Source organism: Benincasa hispida, chromosome 1 (assembly GCF_009727055.1).
Source record: "Benincasa hispida cultivar B227 chromosome 1, ASM972705v1, whole genome shotgun sequence".
Classification (NCBI taxonomy): domain Eukaryota; kingdom Viridiplantae; phylum Streptophyta; class Magnoliopsida; order Cucurbitales; family Cucurbitaceae; genus Benincasa; species Benincasa hispida.
In genome coordinates this window covers 2936608-2955305 of record NC_052349.1, presented here as the reverse complement: position 1 = coordinate 2955305, position 18698 = coordinate 2936608, and the positions used below count along the sequence as shown (strand labels likewise).

Genomic DNA, 18698 nt, shown 5'->3' with positions numbered 1-18698 from the left:
CTCATGTTGTATGTATCCTTCTAGAGGTCTTTGACAAGGGGATCCCTTATCTCCATATCTATTTTTAATTGCTTCTGAAGGTTTCTCTCGCTTTCTTTTAGCTAATCATCCTTTGGGTTCTATTTCAAGTATTGTTGTACACAAGTCAAATCCAAAGATTTCTCATTTTTTGTTTGCAAATGACAACCTGTTTTTTTGTAAAGTTAACAAGATTATTTTACTCTGAACTATATCTTTCAGAAATTTGAAGAACCCTCGGGTGCTAAGATTAATTTCTCAAAATCTACCATGATGTTCTCTCCCAATTTGGAGATTGAAAAGATGAATTTTCTCAGTGGCATCCTTGGAGTGTGTAGAGTCCAAAACCTAGAGAATTATTTGGGTCTTCCTTCATCTTTATCCAAGAATAGAAGTAAAGATTTCAATTTCATTGTAGAAAAGATATGGAAAGTTATGTAGGGTTGGAAGTCTTCTTTTTTCCCTTCTGCAGGCAAGAAAGTCCTTATTAAATTTACAGATTGAAAGGTCTTTCTCCACTATCTTCTTGAATTTATGAGCGTCTACCAAACAGCCAGCCTGAAAGTCCTGATAGTGATTTAACAGGCCAGACTATCCCTTCTTATAGAATGAGCCTTTTCAAGCTCCCAAAAATATTTTGTGCGAATATTACAAGGATTTTTGCTCATTTTTTGTGGGGTCGACTATCAAGAAAAGAAGAATTCATTGGTTAAAATGATCTGATTTTTGTCTACCAAAAGCACTAGGAAGGCTGAACTTTAGAGATCTTAAAGGTTTTAATAGAGCTTTAGTTGCAAAGCAAGCTTGGAAGATTATCTCTAACCCAAGATCTTTTATATCCTGTTTTTTCAAAAGCATCTACTTCCGGGATTGTAGCATTTTAGAAGCAAAAGTGGGAAAAAATATTTTTATTTGTGGAAAAGTTTGATGTGGGACCGTTCTTTTTTAAAGAAAGGAATTAGATTATGCTTGGCTAATGACAAATCTATTAAGATGTTTGATGACCCTCGGATCACTAAGGAATTATTGTTTGGACTAGTGTGTATCAATAATAAGTTCAGGTTTACTTTGGTTTCAGATTTTATTACTTAGTTGGGTTAATGGAATATGGAAGTACTTAACGAGGCTACTCAAGTAGTAGATGTAGATTTAATTACTAGAATTCCCATTAATTTGAATGCTAAGGATAAAATTTGTTGGCATTATGACAAATATAGTCTTTACTCTGTTAAATTTGGATATAAGTGGTTCTAAAGTTCAAGATTGTGTTACTATTCTACAAGTGAAAATACTATGGAGATGGTGTGGAAGAACTTGTGGAAATTCAATATCCCTTCCAAAATAAAGTTGTTTGTTTGGAGGACTCTCAAAAATAACATTCTTACAAGAGTTAATCTTTGTCAAAGAACTCAATTTTTTCCAGTATATCCTATTTGTCGAAATGAATCAGAATCATTATATCATATCTTTTTCATATGTAGAAGAGCTAAGGCGATTTAGGAATTAATTGTGAATTAACCATCTGTTAGAAGAAAATTTCAACGGTAGTTTTATAGTAGATAGATTGTACTACAACATTTTTGCTCCCTAAAAAATATGGAACTAATTGTTATATCCTGTTGGACTATGTGGAATGATAAGAATGCAATTATTAATAGAGTAAATTTAATTCCAATAAAAGCAAAAAACAGATGGATAAGAGATTACCATGAGCAATCTACTAGTGTTCTCTTCGAAATGATATGCTCTAGGGCGGAAGACACAAGTTTCAACCTGCATGCAACAGGAATTGGGTTCCTCCTCCTCAAGGTTTCTTTTCTCTTAATGTAGATGTTGCGTGGACCGTGAATCCTGCTTCAACTGGTCTGGGGATGGCTACTTGAAGCTTTGATGGCTCTGTAATCGCATACTATCAAATAATCTGGTCATGGACTTTTCTCCTTCGGTAGCTGAACTACTTGCAATCATCGAAGAATTGAAATTGGCTCTATCACTTGGAATTTTCAATCTTAGGGTTGATTCGGACCGTCTTCTAGCTGTAAATCTCATCAACAATGGTTATTCTACATTGAACGATATTGGGGGTTGTGTTGACGAAGCGTTATCACTGAAGAAGGGATTCAACTGTATTTCCTTTAACTATGTAAATAGATCGTGTAATCAGTTGGCTGATGCTTTAGCAAAAGAAGCTAAGGCCAACCTTTAGGATGATATATGGGCTTGAGATTTTTAAGCCTATTTCCTTAACATTGTTGATATGGATGTATGCCATTTTTAGCCAATGAGGCAGGATAAAATTTTTACTTTTCAAAGATTTATAATAAATTTTTTTGAAAGATCAATAATAAACCACCAGTTGTAAGACTAAATTTAAATTTACTGAGAGTATAAGGATTAAGATTAGATATTTGAGAGTAGAGGGCTAAAATTTATTTATTTATTTATTTTCATTCTTGTGATGTATTCCCTGTATTGATTTCATTATATTCTCCTACGTATCTTTTACGTTAATTGTTTTCTTTAGAATCTTTTATCATTTTGTTTTCTGATTGATTTATGTTAATTGCGATTTGTCTTCTTCTTATGTAGGTATGCATGTGATTAAGAATTCTAGGATTTATCCAAATCAATGCTTCTGTAGGTCGATTTAAAATGAAATATATAACGTTGTCGGTGGTAGTTATGTACCGAAAACTGAAACAAACGATCAAAATGAAGCGAAGAAGTTAAAACAGCTCACTAAATTCATTTACAAACCTAATTATGTGGCTACGCTCCATGTGTCAACAAGTTTGTATTTAAATTTTTTGATTTAGTTTGTATTTAAAGAATAATGGGTAGTTATTTTTATACCTGTTGAGAGTGGGAAGTTTTATAAGTCCTCTCCATATTTTTTGCACCTGTAACAAAACTATAAATAGGGTATTTAAATCCCTTCAAGTCAGTAAAACAAATTGAGAGAAATTTATCAAAATCAAAGTTGGTATCAGAGCTTACTCATGGCAACAGAACAAGTAGCATGCAATACTTCACAACTCCAAAGCATGGTTCCAACTCCAACCAACACAAATGTCTCAACAGCTTCATTGGTTTCTAATCCCTCTTTTGGACATCCACTGGGAACTGTTCTGACTGTCAAACTTGATAATAAAAATTATGCTTTATCACGAAGCATGGTTTTGGCTATACTCAAGGGTAAAAAAGTTGAGAGCTTTGTTCTTGGAATAAAGCCCAAACCTACTGAATTCATTTCCTCCTCTGAAGAAACAACAACAGGAGAAGGAACTAAAACTAAAAGCACCACATCCAAATCGATGAAGAATGGAATATTATAGATCAAGCTCTCCTAGGATGACTATTGGGATCAATGACACCAATTATTGCTTGTGATATCATTGATTTCAACACATCAAAAGAAGTATGGACTACCTTAGAAAACTTATATGAGGTTACTAGTAGAGCACGGATCAACCAACTGAGAAATGCATTACAAAACACAAAGAAAGGTAATATGAGAATAATTGATTACATTGGTTTTATGAAATAGACCTCTGAAGAATTAAAGATGGCTAATGAACTGGGAACTTTAAGCTATTTGATGTCTTGTGTAATATTTGGTTTAGATATTGAATATTTATCTATAGTTTGTACAATTGAAGGAAAAGAAAACATCACTTGGTATGATATGTATTTAACTCTTCTTACCTATGAGAAGAAACTGGTTGGTCTAAATGTTGTCAATTCTAGTGGTACTGTGATTAAAGCAAGTGCAAACTTAGTTGTTCACAAGTCCAGCAACCCTGGAGAAGTAAGTCATAACAATCAGCAACCTAATAGAAGTTATGAAAGAAATCAAAACCAGAGAGGACGAGGACATGGCGTTTTTCACCCTACAGAAACTCATCCAAGCCTACATGTTAGGTTTGTGCAAAATATGGTCATAGTGTTGTCATATGCTATCATAGGTATAACAAAGAATACACAGGGATGCAGCCAAAACACAAATCATCAAGGAAATTCCTGTCATCAAAATGTCTATATATCAATTCCAGAAATGGTAACAGATCCTACTTGGCTTGCTGATAGTGGAGCAACCAGCCACATCACTGCTGATCTTGGGAACCTTAACATCAAACATGAGTACCATGGTAATGATTCTTTAATGGTTGGTAATGGTCAAAAACTTAAAGTTAGTCATATTGGATCTAGTTTTGTAAAAGATTTCAAAAAACAAATTCTTCTAATAGATATACTTCATGTACCTAAAATTACAAGAAATCTTCTTAGTATTGCTAAGCTTACATCTGACAATAATCGTGTAGTTGAATTTGATTCCAATTATTGTTTTGTGAAGAACAAGGTAACAAGGAGAATCCTATTGCATCCTTAAGAATGGTCTTTATCAAATGAAACTACCTCACAAAAGCAATTGCAATTCTTCTTCTTCTAGTAATTATGATCCAACCAATTCTAGAATAGGACAAGTTGTTTGTAATCCCAAAGGAAAAGTTAGTAATCTCTCTCAATCTTTTGTTGCTATTACCTATGTTAGAGACTACAAAGTCTCTAACGACATTTGGCATTGCAGGCTAGGACATCCCTCTGAAAGGGTTCTTTCTCATGTTCTTAGAAATAGTAATGTAAAGACTTCTATTATGAATAGTAAACAAGGCTTTGCGAATCTTGTCAATATGACAAATCTCATGCTTTACCATTCAAACATTCTATTTCTAGATCAAATTATCCTATGAAGTTAATCTATTGTGACCTTTGGGGACCTGGTGACGTAACTTTGGGATGCAATTATGCGATGCATGTCTTAGGTTATACATTGGTTCTCATGCGTCGGTGGTCATGCATTGGAATGGAATGTATGCGTTAATCTCTTATGCAATGACCATGCGTTTCTGTCACAAGTTTTCTTGCGCTCTCGCCAAATATAACGAGATCGCAAGTTTCTCGGGTGATCTGAGGTCGAACTCAAGCTAAATGGTATGCGGTAATGTGTTTGTGGCGAAGAAATAAAAGAATAATGAGGGTTATGGGCTATAAACTACTCCTACTCCTAACTAACAGATTAAGTTGTGGAAGTATGACTGAGAGGTAGAGACGCGGTAACTGTTAACGCGTAGTAAAATGCATGGAAAAATAGATGAAAAGGCGAGTATGTCTTCACTGCAATACTAAGCTTGATCGCAAGGGTAACCCCAGCCAATGCAAGCTATGCGATCATGCTATATACACTTGACGTAGATGCATACGATGTATATGCGATAGTGTCGAGAAGCCTATTTCTAAGCCTCTACATTCCCGCTCACGTGCTCTCACACATAAGCAAGATGACCGCATACCACCATATCCTACTTAAAGGATGCATACGCTGTGTAGTAGCAAACGGAGCTTATTCCTAAGTTTCCCATTCTTGCTTATGCGATCCAATCTGCTCTCTTGAGTCTTAGATTTGGTTGTTATACTACTCTCCCAAGTATGTCTAAATGATGAATGATGTGCTCATAAGACAAAGTAATCACATAAACCTGGTTGACGTAAAATTATTCCTATCTCTAGTGAACACTTGCTTATATTGCTTAATGCGATCAACTACTTACCCTCCCAGGCAGTTGGTTGCTGTTGATTTACTCATAGACAAGCATTGCGTCTGCTTATAGACAAGCGTTGTTACAGCTTCACACTAAACAAATAAGGTTTTCTCACAACACTCGCGCAACATATACCTCCCGGTGGTTTGCTACATGCTTCATATTCTTATGTCGCATGATTAAGTATGCGATACTCTAACAGTCTTACTTAGTGATGCAATGAAAGTAAAGGATACTAAGTAAATGAAGATGGAGATGGAATCGAAGGAAATATAGAAATGCATTGATCATAAAATGTATTAATCTCTTAAGCCAAAATGCAATACAATACAAGGATAGAAGAGATATGGAGGGGCGGATGGAAGCAATGTCTTGCTTCCATCAGATGTGTGTCAAGGCTATCGGTGGTGCCATGGATGGGCGGTGGAGTAGACTCTTTCAAGCTCTAACTCCGGCGAAGGCTTCGGTCGTCACTCAGAATGGTTAAGAGGATGAATAACTCTCAAGCTATCTTCTCACGCTTTCGTCTGGATCACAAGGATCTGCCCTCAGGCAGAAAACCCCCGATGAATTGAAGTTCTACTCAACGGCTTTTATTTATAGAGCTTGATCACTGACAACATTAATGGACCTGCTCTGAATCTGGCACTCGCGACGCGATGATTCTTCTCTGAAATTTTGCATCTAACGGCGTGGTAGGTGAAATGTCAACATCACCTTTTGATACTCCCGAGGTATGCGTTCATGTTTGGATTCCAGAGTATCAACGCATTTCACCACCCTTGCGCTCATCCTTCTATTATGGTTATTATTCTGTAGCCGCAATTTCCCTGTGATGATCGCATTCCCTCGACAGCCGCAACTTCTATGCGATGGACGCATGCAATTAATGGCCGCAAATCCATGTGTCGAACGTATGCGTTCGCCTCTGCGATGGAGAGATTCCTCGCATGCGATCGTCCTTGCGATAGCCTGGCTTCCGCGTATGCGATCGATTTCTGCGGTTGCTACAAAAATAAACAATTGAATGCATAATAACGCATAATAGTGGGTTAGCCGAGATTCTTAATGTCGATAGACGTAAACTCATTTTCTCATGAATTCTAAGTATAATCCCACATCTTCTACTTAACAACCCTCATAATTCTAAATAAAAGGCCTATAATGACGTGCATTTCTGCTCGTCATCAGGACCTTCACCTATAATCTCTATGGCTGGATATCAATTTTGTGGATGATTTTTCAAGGTTAACTTATATAATACCGTTAAAAACAAAAGGAGAAGCATTAAAAATGTTTGTACAGTATAAGACTTTGATGGAAAATCTCTTGGAAAGAAAAATAAAAGTTCTTCAGAATGATTGGGATGGTGAATTTAGACCTTTCTTTAACTATCTAAAGGAACAAGGCATTCAGTTTAGACACTCTTGTCCTCACACTAGTGAGCAAAATGGAATTATTGAAAGAAAATATAGACATATTATTGAAATGGGTTTAACTCTTCTTGCACAAGCTTCAATATCTTTAAGATATTGGTGGGATGCCTTTATATTTGCTTTCTATTTAATTAATAGTCTACCCACACCTATCCTAAATAATATAACCCCATGGGAGAAGACTTTCCAAACTAAATCAGATTATAATTTTCTAAAGGTCTTTGAAAGTGCTTGTTATCCTTGCTTAAGATCGTATCAATCTCACAAGTTTCAATATCATAGAACAAAATGTGTTTTCTTGGGATATAGTGAATCTCATAAAGGATACAAATGTCTAAGTTCTAGTGGTAGAATGTACATCTCTAGACATGTAATCTTTAATGAGCATGATTTTCCTTTCAAATCTGGCTTTCTTACAAATTCCGTTGAGAAACAACATTCCTATGAGACTATAGTTTTCTAGATGAATTTTCCTATTCCATCAGCCAACAAGGTTCAAACTGGATATCCTAATCAGCTTACACCTAGTCCTATATATATATTTAATGAGGTAAATGAAGTAACATCTCCTATCACTAGAATTGAAAGTCCTATTTCATCTCTTATTACAGAATTGAAAGTCCTATTTCTACTCATTGTCTTTCTCATTTAGTAGAGCCAATATCCAATGTGTCACAAGAAGATATTAATGCTATTGTTCCCACTCATCCTATGCAAACTAGATCCAAGAGTGGCATCTTTAAACCTAAACAAATTAATTACCTAGTGGCACAAACTCGTATTGATGTTGGGGAACCTAAATCAGCTAAAGACGCATTGAAATCTCCAAGATGGACCACAACAATGAGAGAAGTAATGGAAGCTCTTAATAGAAACAAGACATGAAAGCTAGTACCCTACTCTACTAATTTTAATATAGTTGGGTGCATGTGGGTATTCAGAACTAAGAAAAATTCATATGGCAGTGTGTAAAAACTCAAAGTAAGATTGGTAGCTAAAGGCTTTCATCAAATTCCAAGAGTTGATTTTAACGAAGCTTTTAGTCCTGTGGTTGAATCATACAAATCATTTTAACCTTATCAGCTAATTATGATTGGAAGATTAGACAATTAAACATCAATAATGCCTTTTTGAATGGAAAGTTAGATGAAGAAGTGTATATGATGAAGCTAGAAGGATTTGTTGATGAACAAAACCCAGATTATGTGTGCAAGCTAGACAAATCCCTATATGGCTTGAAGCAGGCTCCTAGGGTATGGTTTGAGAGGTTAAAAGGTGTTTTCAAGAATTCCAAAGCTGACAACTCTCTTTTTTATCTTGTCACTAATCAAGTTAAAGTTTATATACTTGTCTATGTGGATGACATTCTTATTACAGGAAATAGTGATATTCAAGTTAACAAGTTTGTTGCCGCTTTAAATCAACAAATTGCATTGAAAGATTTAGGAGATCTATCCTATCTTTTGGGCATACAAGTTCACAGAGATGAAATGTACTTCTTTTTAAATCAGACTAAATATATAAATGACTTACTAGACATATTAGAGCTCAATCATCTTAGACCTTATAACACACTTGCTGCAACAGGACGCCAATTCACAAAGAATGATGGAACATAAATAATCCCACAATTTATTGAAGTGCAATAGGAGCTTTACAATATGTCACACATACAAGACTAGAAATATCATACATTATCAATAAACTCAACCAATTTCTACAATCTCCCACAGATATACATTGGAACGTAATCATGCGTGTACTCAGATATTTGAAAGGTACTAAGGAGCATAGACTTTACATTCCCAAATCTAATTCATTACAAATTACAGGATATTCAGATGCAGATTGGGGATGTGATCTTGATGATAGAAAATCAATCTAAGCCTATTATATGTACCTTGGAGATGTCTTAATCTCATGGAGCTCCAAGAAGCAACATGTTGTTGCACGATTGAGCATTGAATCAGAATATCGTTCTCTCAGACAAATTTCAGCAGAAATTAGTTGGGTATAAGCAGTACTTCAAGAAATTGAATGCCCGACACATTCATACCTATTTTCTAGTGTGATAATATTAGTGCACTCTCATTAGCTGCCAATCCTATTTTTCACAGGATGAGCAAACATGTCTAGCTTGATGTTCACTTTGTTCGCAATAAAGTTCTCAACAAAGAAATTGATGTGCGGTTTGTACCATTGGAGTAGCAGGTAGCTGATGGTCTTAAAAGCCCTTGACCAAAGCTAAATTTCGTGAGTTGTGTTTAAAACTCAATGTGTTATCAACACCATTGAGTTTGAGGGAGGAAGTTAAAACAACTCACTAAATTCATTTACAAACTTGATTACGTGGCTACTTACCAACGCTCATTGTGCCAAGCTTTCCAATTCTCCATGTGTCAACAAGACGTACTTTATGTATTCTGTAATTTAAATTTTTTGAGTCAGTTTGTATTTAAAGAATAGTGGGTAGTTATTTTTATACCTGTTGAGAGAGAGAAGTTTTATAACTCCTCTCCATATTTTCTGCAAATGTAACAAAACTGTAAATAGGGTATTTAAATCCCTTTCAGTCAGTAAAACAAATTGAGAGAAATTTATCAAAATCAAAGTGAAGATATTTGTTTCTTTTTTTTCATTTACTTTAATTCGGAGGTTGTGCCATTCTACATCTTAATTTGATGTAAGTGAAATATGCCATCTGTCATAAACAAAAATGGCAAGACTCTGGAGTTCAATCGGTTTTCACTCTTCTTTTAGAAAACAAGATCAGAGAAAAACAGCATCGATCCACCTTAAACTGAAATTGATTTTATTGATTAGAATGCTCATTATCTCATTTGTTTCGCATGGTTTGGCAATTTCATATCGTTCCCCCTTGAACGGAAACTCTGGATATGCAGTTTCTTAACATCTTGCCTTCTAATCAATGTCGCTTAGCCATTACACTTCTGCTCTAATGGCATATTCATTTTTTCAAATACGCTTTTGGGAGCCAGCGAGTCGTTGTTCTTGCTTAAGTTCATCTAAATCTGCCAGCTCTTAAAAATTTGGATTCTACATTTATTAACAATGATATCTGATATGTACAATTCATCAGACTTTACGGACAATGCCGGAACTCTGTCTTGTTGGAGCCCCTGGAAAGTCGTCTTGGATTCGAATCCTCTCTACTGGGAAGCCTGAGATGTGTACATATTCACTAGTATTTCTTATTTGAGAGTGATTTTAAAGTGATTATTACCGCTTGTCATGTTTAAAAATATTCTAAAACGTCTTTAATCATTTAAAATCAATTTAATGTTTTCACACTTTTAAACATAATTTTTTTTACCACAAAAATTGATTTTGAAGGATGAAAAACATATTTTGCACTGATTTTGAACACGAAAAAATTGAATAACATGTCTTTAATCTTGATGGATCTTTCTTACTACTATTGTTTTTCATTAGATCTGTAACTACCCATTCACTACACCAGGAATACTGGTGGGTCATATGGTCCTAAACTACCAGCATTTTCAGGTGATATTCTCTTCTTTCTTCCCTTTCTCTTCATGAACCTGAGCTTTTATTATCGAATTGTTATTCTTGGAATGGTTATGGTAGCATCAAGAGTTCTAAAGTACCTCTTTTCAGGGGAAAAAAAAGAGTTCTAAAGTATCTCAGATAATATGAATTGGTTCACAAAAATATTCTAAGAACTTTGATTCTGATACCAATTTCCTTGCAACATATGCAGTTGAAAGAAAAAGTACATGAAATGCTCGTTTCTTAGATGTCCCAAATCAAAGACGACCGGGGAAACATGCCATCAATGGAAACTTCTGACCTCATAGCCTCCGAAAAACTGCACTCTGATGGCAAAACCAGAATTTCAACCTACCACTACAACATTGCTCAATGGATGTTGGAAGATCCCAAACATGAAACATTGGTGAAATCATGTTGTGTGATATTCCGTTATCCCTTCAGATTAAAGGTTCAAGTCAGGAAGTCACAACTGCCATTACTCGCCCCCTTTACTCGAGGAACTAATATGGACATTGTAGCAATATTTATGTGCAACTCTATTTTTCTTTTTTCTCAGCCACATGCTGTGGGATTTTCTTTCAAGAGTTGCCAATTATGTACCTATTTATCATTTCTTATTATTGAACATAAGCTTGTTGATTCTGTTGATGCCAATATCGGATATCGGTTCAATAGGCTGATCTTGTTCTGAACAAGCAGAGATACATGGCTCTTTACTGAACTCATCTGGAGAAAAGAAAAAAAAAAACCTAGATTTCAGAAGGCTTACTAGAGACTAGATAATAATTTTACATAAAAATAACAAAATATGGTGAAAGAATATATGCAAACTTGATTAACTTTGTCTCCTTTGTGTAATTTAAATGTTGAATCTCCTAGTCATCTTTTTATGCATTTGCATCTCAGTTTTGGTTCACCCTCTTGGATGCTCATCCGTGCATTCTTTGGCACCTTTGTGGCGAACGAAATGGACGCAATTTTTAGGATGCTACCTCTTTTTTTGAGAGTTTTATGGATAGGGTCTTCCTACTACTTTCTTTTAGTGTAAAACTCAACATCCGTTTGCTCTTTACAGCTTATCTTTTTTCATTTCCAATTGGATTTCTTTCTTGCAATTCGCCAATAAAGTATTTCAAGATTTTCGAAATTGTTTCTTCTATATATATATTTCAACTTAGATTAACATTAAAGATGTCCCATTAATTCATAAGCATAACTACTAATTTAAACTAAAATTTCAATTCCTTAGAATGAAACCCTTATAAGAAAAGAAAATGAGGGTTACCAAAGATAATATGGAAGGAAGTTGGGGGTGGAGTTGACAAAAAGTTAAGACCAATGTAGAACAGCAAGGCTAATGCTATAGAAACCATTACAAACACTGGCACCGCCAGAGCCCAGTACCTGCGCACAACAACATCCATTTCCCATCTTATTATTATTCCCTCAACCAAGCAACACAAAACAAGCCTTAGATTTGTAAAAGCATGAATTAAGAGGGTGACTACCTGTTTGGATAGTAATAGATTCCAATTGAATGTAGACACGAGTCTGGAAGATATGCCCAGATCAAGTATATAACTGATCCATAACATAAAAAAAAATCTTTAAGCTCAGATATTCTAAGACAATAATCAAAGGTAAGGCAAAATGAAAATAATTGACCTGTAGCAACTACAGTTGAGATGGATCCGATAAAGCCATAAACTTCAGAAGGTTTTGGGCCATGGTCTCCCGATAACCCAAACCCAGCAGCTTTCTCATCTGCAGCTCTTCTTCTTTTTGATACACTCAGTATTCTTCTAGGACTACTCACACTACACAGATCTTCCATTATATATCTCTTGGAAAATTACCTTTTTTGGTCCCTGAATTTTAAAAATAGACCTTAGTTACTGAGTGTACTAAAAATTGATGCTGTTTAAGATTTTCTTTCATTTTTAAAAAAATCAATAATAATATTACATTGATTTAGCCGGCCCTAATTCTTTTAAACCCAATTCTCAGATTTTTCAGTCGAAAACAATTAAAAGACGAAGGAGAAGAAGATGGGGATTTTGATGGATCAATATTCCCATTAGAACCACCATTTACAGACCTTGAAGATCGAACTATGGGGGCCCAGAGAGTGGGATCGCCATAAAAGTAAGAACCAGAGACCAATTCTTGAAGACCAATTTGGGGTGAAGAAAACACAAATAGAAAGGTTGCAGCAAATTAAATGAGAAATTGAAAATGTTAAGATTGCAATTGGAACAGAGCAAAGAACAAAGAAGTTGAAAAGTGTGGAGAAAATCAACCTAGGTTCTCTCGATCAGTTTTTGACATCCCACGCTTCGATCTCACCCAAAATAATGTTGTTAAAAGGAGGAGGTGAACTGTGAAGAACGAAGGGGAATAAAATAGTGGGTTTGAAACTTGGGATTTCAATTTATTATGAAAAATTGTGCGTTCAGTGTTGAGTTTTTATACTTCAAAAAACAAATCAAAATATTATGAAAAATTGGGTTGCTAAGTTAAGGAATGGAAAGGAAAGCAAAATTGGAGAGATGAGTTAAAGTTATTAGGTTATTGTCTCATACCTCATTCGTGGGTCCAGGGATATTCAAAAAAACTCTATAATAATAAAAAAAATTGATCAACTCAACTTATTTAGTACAATTTGAATTGAATTATCCATTCATTTAGGTTAGGTTGGATTCAAATAAATAAAAATTTTATGGGTTGGGTTAGTTTGGGATCCCATAATATAACCCAAACTAACTCAAATTTATTATTAACTTTTAAAAAAAAATTATTACTTATAACACAATTATTTATACATATATTGATTTTAATTTTTTTGAATAATTTATTTTCAACAACTTTTTTTTACACTTTAGATAGAAAATTTTCACTATATAAATTGAAATTGAGTTGTTGATCTTAATTCAATATATGAAAATAATGAAATTAGATCTTTATATATTTGTGTTAAGTTGGATTTATAGGGTTAAATCAATCTAATATTATTGTTGAGTATTTTTTAGAAAAAGAAAAAATAGAAAGAAAGAAACATTAATTTTTAGTACACTCATCATGCATGTGAGTAATAAATATGTCCATTCATTTTTCCGTTTTCATTTAACTGTTCTATTAGTGGAAAGGACCTTTTAAACTCATCTTAAAAACTTGAGCACTAAAAGGATCTATTTTCAAAACTCAAGGAATAAACACACCTGTTGCATAAGATTTGAGGACTAAAAAAGTAATTTTTTCTCATCTATGTCCCTTACAATCTTGGATTTCCAAATTAACCCTCCGTTTCTTTCCAAGATTGTTAAGGATTTCAAATTTAAAATTCAAAATGTTTAAAATATCCAAAATAAAAATAAAAATAGAAATAGGATGTATTTGGCAAGAAAGAAATACAAGATGGGAGTGGCAATAGAGAGCGAGGGAGAGAAACCTACTTTGCATTTGAAAGCAATGGATTCAATAAAAACGGAGTTGTATTTCATGTTTTCAGATATGTGTTTGGTAGTAGATTCAGTAACAGGATTTTAATTTAAATAATTTTTAAAATGTGATTGATATTTTATTTATAAATCATAAAATTGTTATAGTTACCCATTAAATATTAGTTAACAATAAACTATTATTAATTTATTTATTAACATATTCTATATAATTTTTTCATATAATTATTATTTTGCCATATTATATGATTTATAATACATATTTTACTTTTCAAAAAATGAATTAAGTTTATGGTATGTCGTACTGTAGTTCTAAGTGTTTTTATTTTTGTTTAATATAATTTTGTATTTTAAAATTCAAAATTTAATATCTAGATATAATAAAAACATAAAATTGTTGTTTTCAGAATTTGCACTATTTGGATCACAGAATACAAAAACAGTTTTCAGAAACAGAATCTGGATTGTCTTTGCCAAACACATATTTGTTGAAGTTAGATAATCTGAAAACATAAAACAGAATTTGGATCCTCTACCAAAAGTCCTAACTTTTTCTAACAATCCATTTTATTATTAGTATTATTATTATTATGAGCAAAATCACTTTTATTCCCTGAGATTTGGGGTTCATGTCTATTTAGTTCTGAAGTTTTAAAATAAACACGACTAGTAAACTTTTTTGATTAGTTGGCAAAAATAAATTATAAATTATTCAAGACATTTTTCCTACCAAATCCAATATTGTAAATAAGAGAGTCCAGTTTGGTTTTTGTTTGGAATGTCCTAGAGCTCGCAGTTCGTGTTAAACATTCTATTTTATTAATAACAATGACTTGTTGATTTTGCATCTTATTATGAAAATCCAATAAACACATCCTTGGTTATATTCTGAATGTTGTAACTTTATGTAGTGATATAAACAGGATCAAGTTGACAATATATAGCCTAAATGGTCTAATGAGTATATGGATGAAATTAGGTCTCTCACCCTAGTAACACGATTAGATGCAACTCACTCTGTAATTGTTACAAGAAGTTGTAAGATGCTACAAACGATGTGATCCACAAATCGTTTATGTTAAGACATGAGAGTGGGGGTGTCCTATACAATGAGTTTGCATATAGACTGGACCACGAAAATAGTCACTTTTCTTTATAACGACCGTTTACTGTTAAAACTGACTATTTCATTTATTATATAAACTAAGTTAACTCGATCTTAATCCTGAGCTAGCTATGAACTCCTGTTTGTTCGGGATTATCCTCTGATCTGCAAACGGTGAGAGTAGTCCAACAGCACTGCTCAATAAGCTTACCATTTTGGGGATAAGACCGGATGAATAGCTGGGGACATAGTCTTGTAAGATGGAATTCACTCCTACCCTATTTAGGGTTAGCAGATAGATTGTTCTCTTAAGTACTGACTCTAAGTTTTGAATAATCGACGCCCCGCCTTCTCATGATAGAGAAAGGATTTGATTCATAGAGATTATGAATCAAAATTGTTCATTAGAGGATCAGTAGGAACTTAAGGAACAAGATGTAGTCATAGGGGTAAAACGGTATTTTTGACCTAGCTGTGATTACGAGCAACCTGTGAAGGATCTGATTATGGTTATTAAGTGGACATAATATATCTACAATGAGGGGAGTTCAATTGTGGGCTATAGTGGAGTGTCCCATTAGTTAACGAATTGAGGTTAGATCGGACTAATGAGTTTAACCGATTAATCTCGAATCGTTGGAGTCCATGATCTGTAGGTCCGCGAGGTCCCCCTACTAGCTCGTAAATGGATAAGCTTTAGGGTAGCTTGAGAAATTAATTTGAAATGTTCAAATTAAACGAAACAAGAGAATAATTATTTAAATATGATTTAAATGTATAACGATGATTATTGTGTAAAAATTAATTTAATATTTGATATTAAATTAATTAATTTTTTTAAAATTAATTTAAGAGAATAAAATTTTGAATTAAAATGGTTAAAGTCATTTTATGTTTTAAAAATAAAATGAAAATTCGTTTGCATGGTTCACAAAATGGAAAATGAGTTTTCTCTATTACCATCATCTTTATGCTCACACAAAAGCCATTATCTTCTCTACTTTGATTCTCTAAGCATGAGCTGCAAGCCATGCACTCCATTTCTTTGCATGTTCATCAAATATATATAAAGAAGATTGGAGTTGTTGGAGAAGAGAGGATACAGAATTTTGAGAGAATTTTTAGAAGAAGAGACTAACTTCTTTAGTTGGGCTGCTGTGAGTTTTTCTTTTTTCTTCACATTTTCAAGCTGTTTTTGAGTCCCACAACTCTGCCTAAAGCTCCGAGAGCATAGTAGGGAAGGCTTTGAGGTGGTTCACGTTGATATCAAGTAAAGACAGCAGTTGAATAGATGTTTTCTTGGAGAGTTCATCAAAGGTATGTTCTGAAAACCCACTTTTTGAGAAGAGCATGCTTCAGTTTTTGCTAAAATTAGTGAATTAGAATTCTTATGGATCCTTGATACTTCCACTGCATGTTTTTAACTCTTTTAGTTGGTATCAGAGCATCTTTTAAGCTTTCAATTCGGTCTAATTTTGGCAAGGTGGGTGTTTTTTCATGAAATATATGAAACTGATGCACTGCTATGGTTTTCTCTATTTTGACATTTTAATTCTCTTTAATTTCTTAATTAAATTTATAATTGGCTCTTGTTTTATGAACATTTACGTGTTAGCAAGAGTCTGTAATTTATTTGGGGTTCTTAGAGTTGAAATTAAGTTAAAGAAACAAGTGAAGAAGGTCGAGCTGCTGTTCGAGATTTTTCAACTTCTGCTTAAATTTGTTACTGAGGTTCAGTTGCTAAACGATCGTTTAGCTCCAGACGTTACACGATGAGAAGAAAAGCTAGACGATCGCTTAGTAATATGCGCTGGTCGTTGTGATATTGAACGCTAAACGATCGTGTACCTGCGGGAGCTAAGCGATGCACTCATTTACTATACGATAGCATTACGCGATCACTTTGTTTTTGTCGTGGGAACTAGATGATACATTGATTTACTAAACGATGACATTATACAATCGTTTAGTAATGATGTGCGTTAAACGATGCGATGAAGTGCTACGCGATAGCACTGAGCGCTCGTTGTGTACATAAATGCTATGCGACGCGATGATATTCTATACGATGGAGCTATGCGATCGTTTAGCTACGGCGGATACTAAACGATGACTTGAATGCGCTGGACGATGGTGTTATGCGATCGCTTAGTATTATGCGATGGAGCTAAGCAATTGTACTACGATGGAACTAAACGATCGTCTAGTCCTATGCGATAAAGTTAAACGATCGTTCAGCTTTCAGGAAACACTATGTGATCGTGTACTTCCTCTCAACCCTAGGCAATGACACTAGATGATTACCTCCAGGCGTTACATGATCGGCCTTAGCAACATATTGAGGTTAGATTGAGAGCAACCGGTTTGACCGATTTACTCAACATTCAATCTAGTTCAGCCTCAAATGGTTGTGGTTGGTTCGATTCAGACTCGTCCAACCCGATTCAAGTTGTTTTAGGTTCGGTTTGGAGCGGTTCAAAGACGATTATGAAGCTGTTTGTAATAGTTAGCTATCTGTTTGCTTGTTTATGCCAAAACGAAAACCATAACAGTTAGTATTTAATTGTTTATGCATGAGATGTATGTGATAATTAAATAAATTCATGTATATGCATACAGTATGCCATGTAGATTTAAAGCCCCACCGTAGGAAGCATGTTACATGCATTGACAGTATGTTATAATTGTTATAATATGTAGTATGCATGTTAGGGTTATGTTTAGTATAATAGTTATATTAGATATCTTTGTTGAATGTTGTGGATGTTAAGCATACCTAAATTTTGTAAGTTGTTATAAAATTGGTTACACTTTTAAAATCCATAACAAGGAACAGTTGCATGCTTACTTAGGTTAACAACTAATTTTAATCGTTAAAATAGATTGTTGCCTTATAAAATACGAAACTCATATCGGTTCATAAACCTATCTAAGGTCGGGGGTACTTAAGTTGACAATTTACGGAACACCTCCTACCTGGGGATTATGACCGAACAATTGAGAGTTGTTAACTAATTTTATGAGCTTGCGTGAGCAATGTGAGGTAATAAAATGGTTTATCACCAAGACATTGTAGGTTAAATCCAATTATAAGAGTTATATGTATAAACCACTTAGACTTAGGTTGTATGAAATTAGTCATCGTGCCTAAGTAAATTACCCAAACATTTAGAACACTTCAATGGGAGATTAACAATATATTTGATATATAGTTATTAGATCTCATGTCCTCAAGAGTTCACACCGTGAGATCCATGCCCGGCTTCTTGTCGATTTTACTTCGACTGCTCCATACGGAAAGTGTTTGCATGGGTCAATAACAAGGTGAATGAGGGAAGTGGTTCATATTAAGTGGGTGAAGGAAATGTGTCAACATTGTCCTACGGTCTCCTCCATTAATTTGAACCGTGAGATTCCTATGTTGTGCTTACTGTCGTTTTTATGCGGCACTAGCTAGTCATTGGTCGTGGCGATCCCTATGGAGGGTGTAACATAGGATTTGGAATAACCCAAGCTTCAGTAAAATGAATAGGGTCTTATAGTTCCA

General features: G+C 34.3%; 1 protein-coding gene across 3 annotated transcripts; it reads right to left on the bottom strand.

Moving 5' to 3' along the window:
• Positions 1 to 10696: 10696 nt before the first annotated feature.
• On the bottom strand, positions 10697 to 13099 carry LOC120071915 (phosphatidylinositol N-acetylglucosaminyltransferase subunit P-like). 3 transcript variants are annotated; one of them, XM_039024360.1, is made up of 6 exons: positions 12889 to 13099; positions 12687 to 12753; positions 12254 to 12456; positions 12097 to 12169; positions 11874 to 11992; positions 10697 to 11314 (listed from the first exon to the last, which is right to left on the bottom strand). In XM_039024360.1, the coding sequence occupies exons 3-6, from the start codon at positions 12420 to 12422 to the stop codon at positions 11196 to 11198; spliced, it is 480 nt and encodes a 159-aa protein (XP_038880288.1). In that variant the 5' UTR covers positions 12423 to 12456; positions 12687 to 12753; positions 12889 to 13099; the 3' UTR covers positions 10697 to 11195. The 3 variants fall into 3 exon arrangements, with proteins under 3 accessions (XP_038880288.1, XP_038880280.1, XP_038880271.1); XM_039024352.1 differs by having other exon boundaries at positions 12687 to 13099; XM_039024343.1 differs by lacking the exon at positions 12687 to 12753 and having other exon boundaries at positions 12889 to 13097.
• Between the last annotated feature and the right edge of the window lie 5599 nt (positions 13100 to 18698).

Coding starts and splice junctions, on each gene's coding strand:
- LOC120071915 (XM_039024352.1), bottom strand. CDS start 12,422: ATGGAAGATCTGTGTAGTGTGAGTAGTCCTAGAAGAATACTGAGTGTA. Junction 12,170..12,253: donor CTCAACTGTAGTTGCTACAG/GTCAATTATTTT, acceptor GTTATGGATCAG/TTATATACTTGATCTGGGCA. Junction 11,993..12,096: donor ATCTATTACTATCCAAACAG/GTAGTCACCCTC, acceptor TGTTGTGCGCAG/GTACTGGGCTCTGGCGGTGC.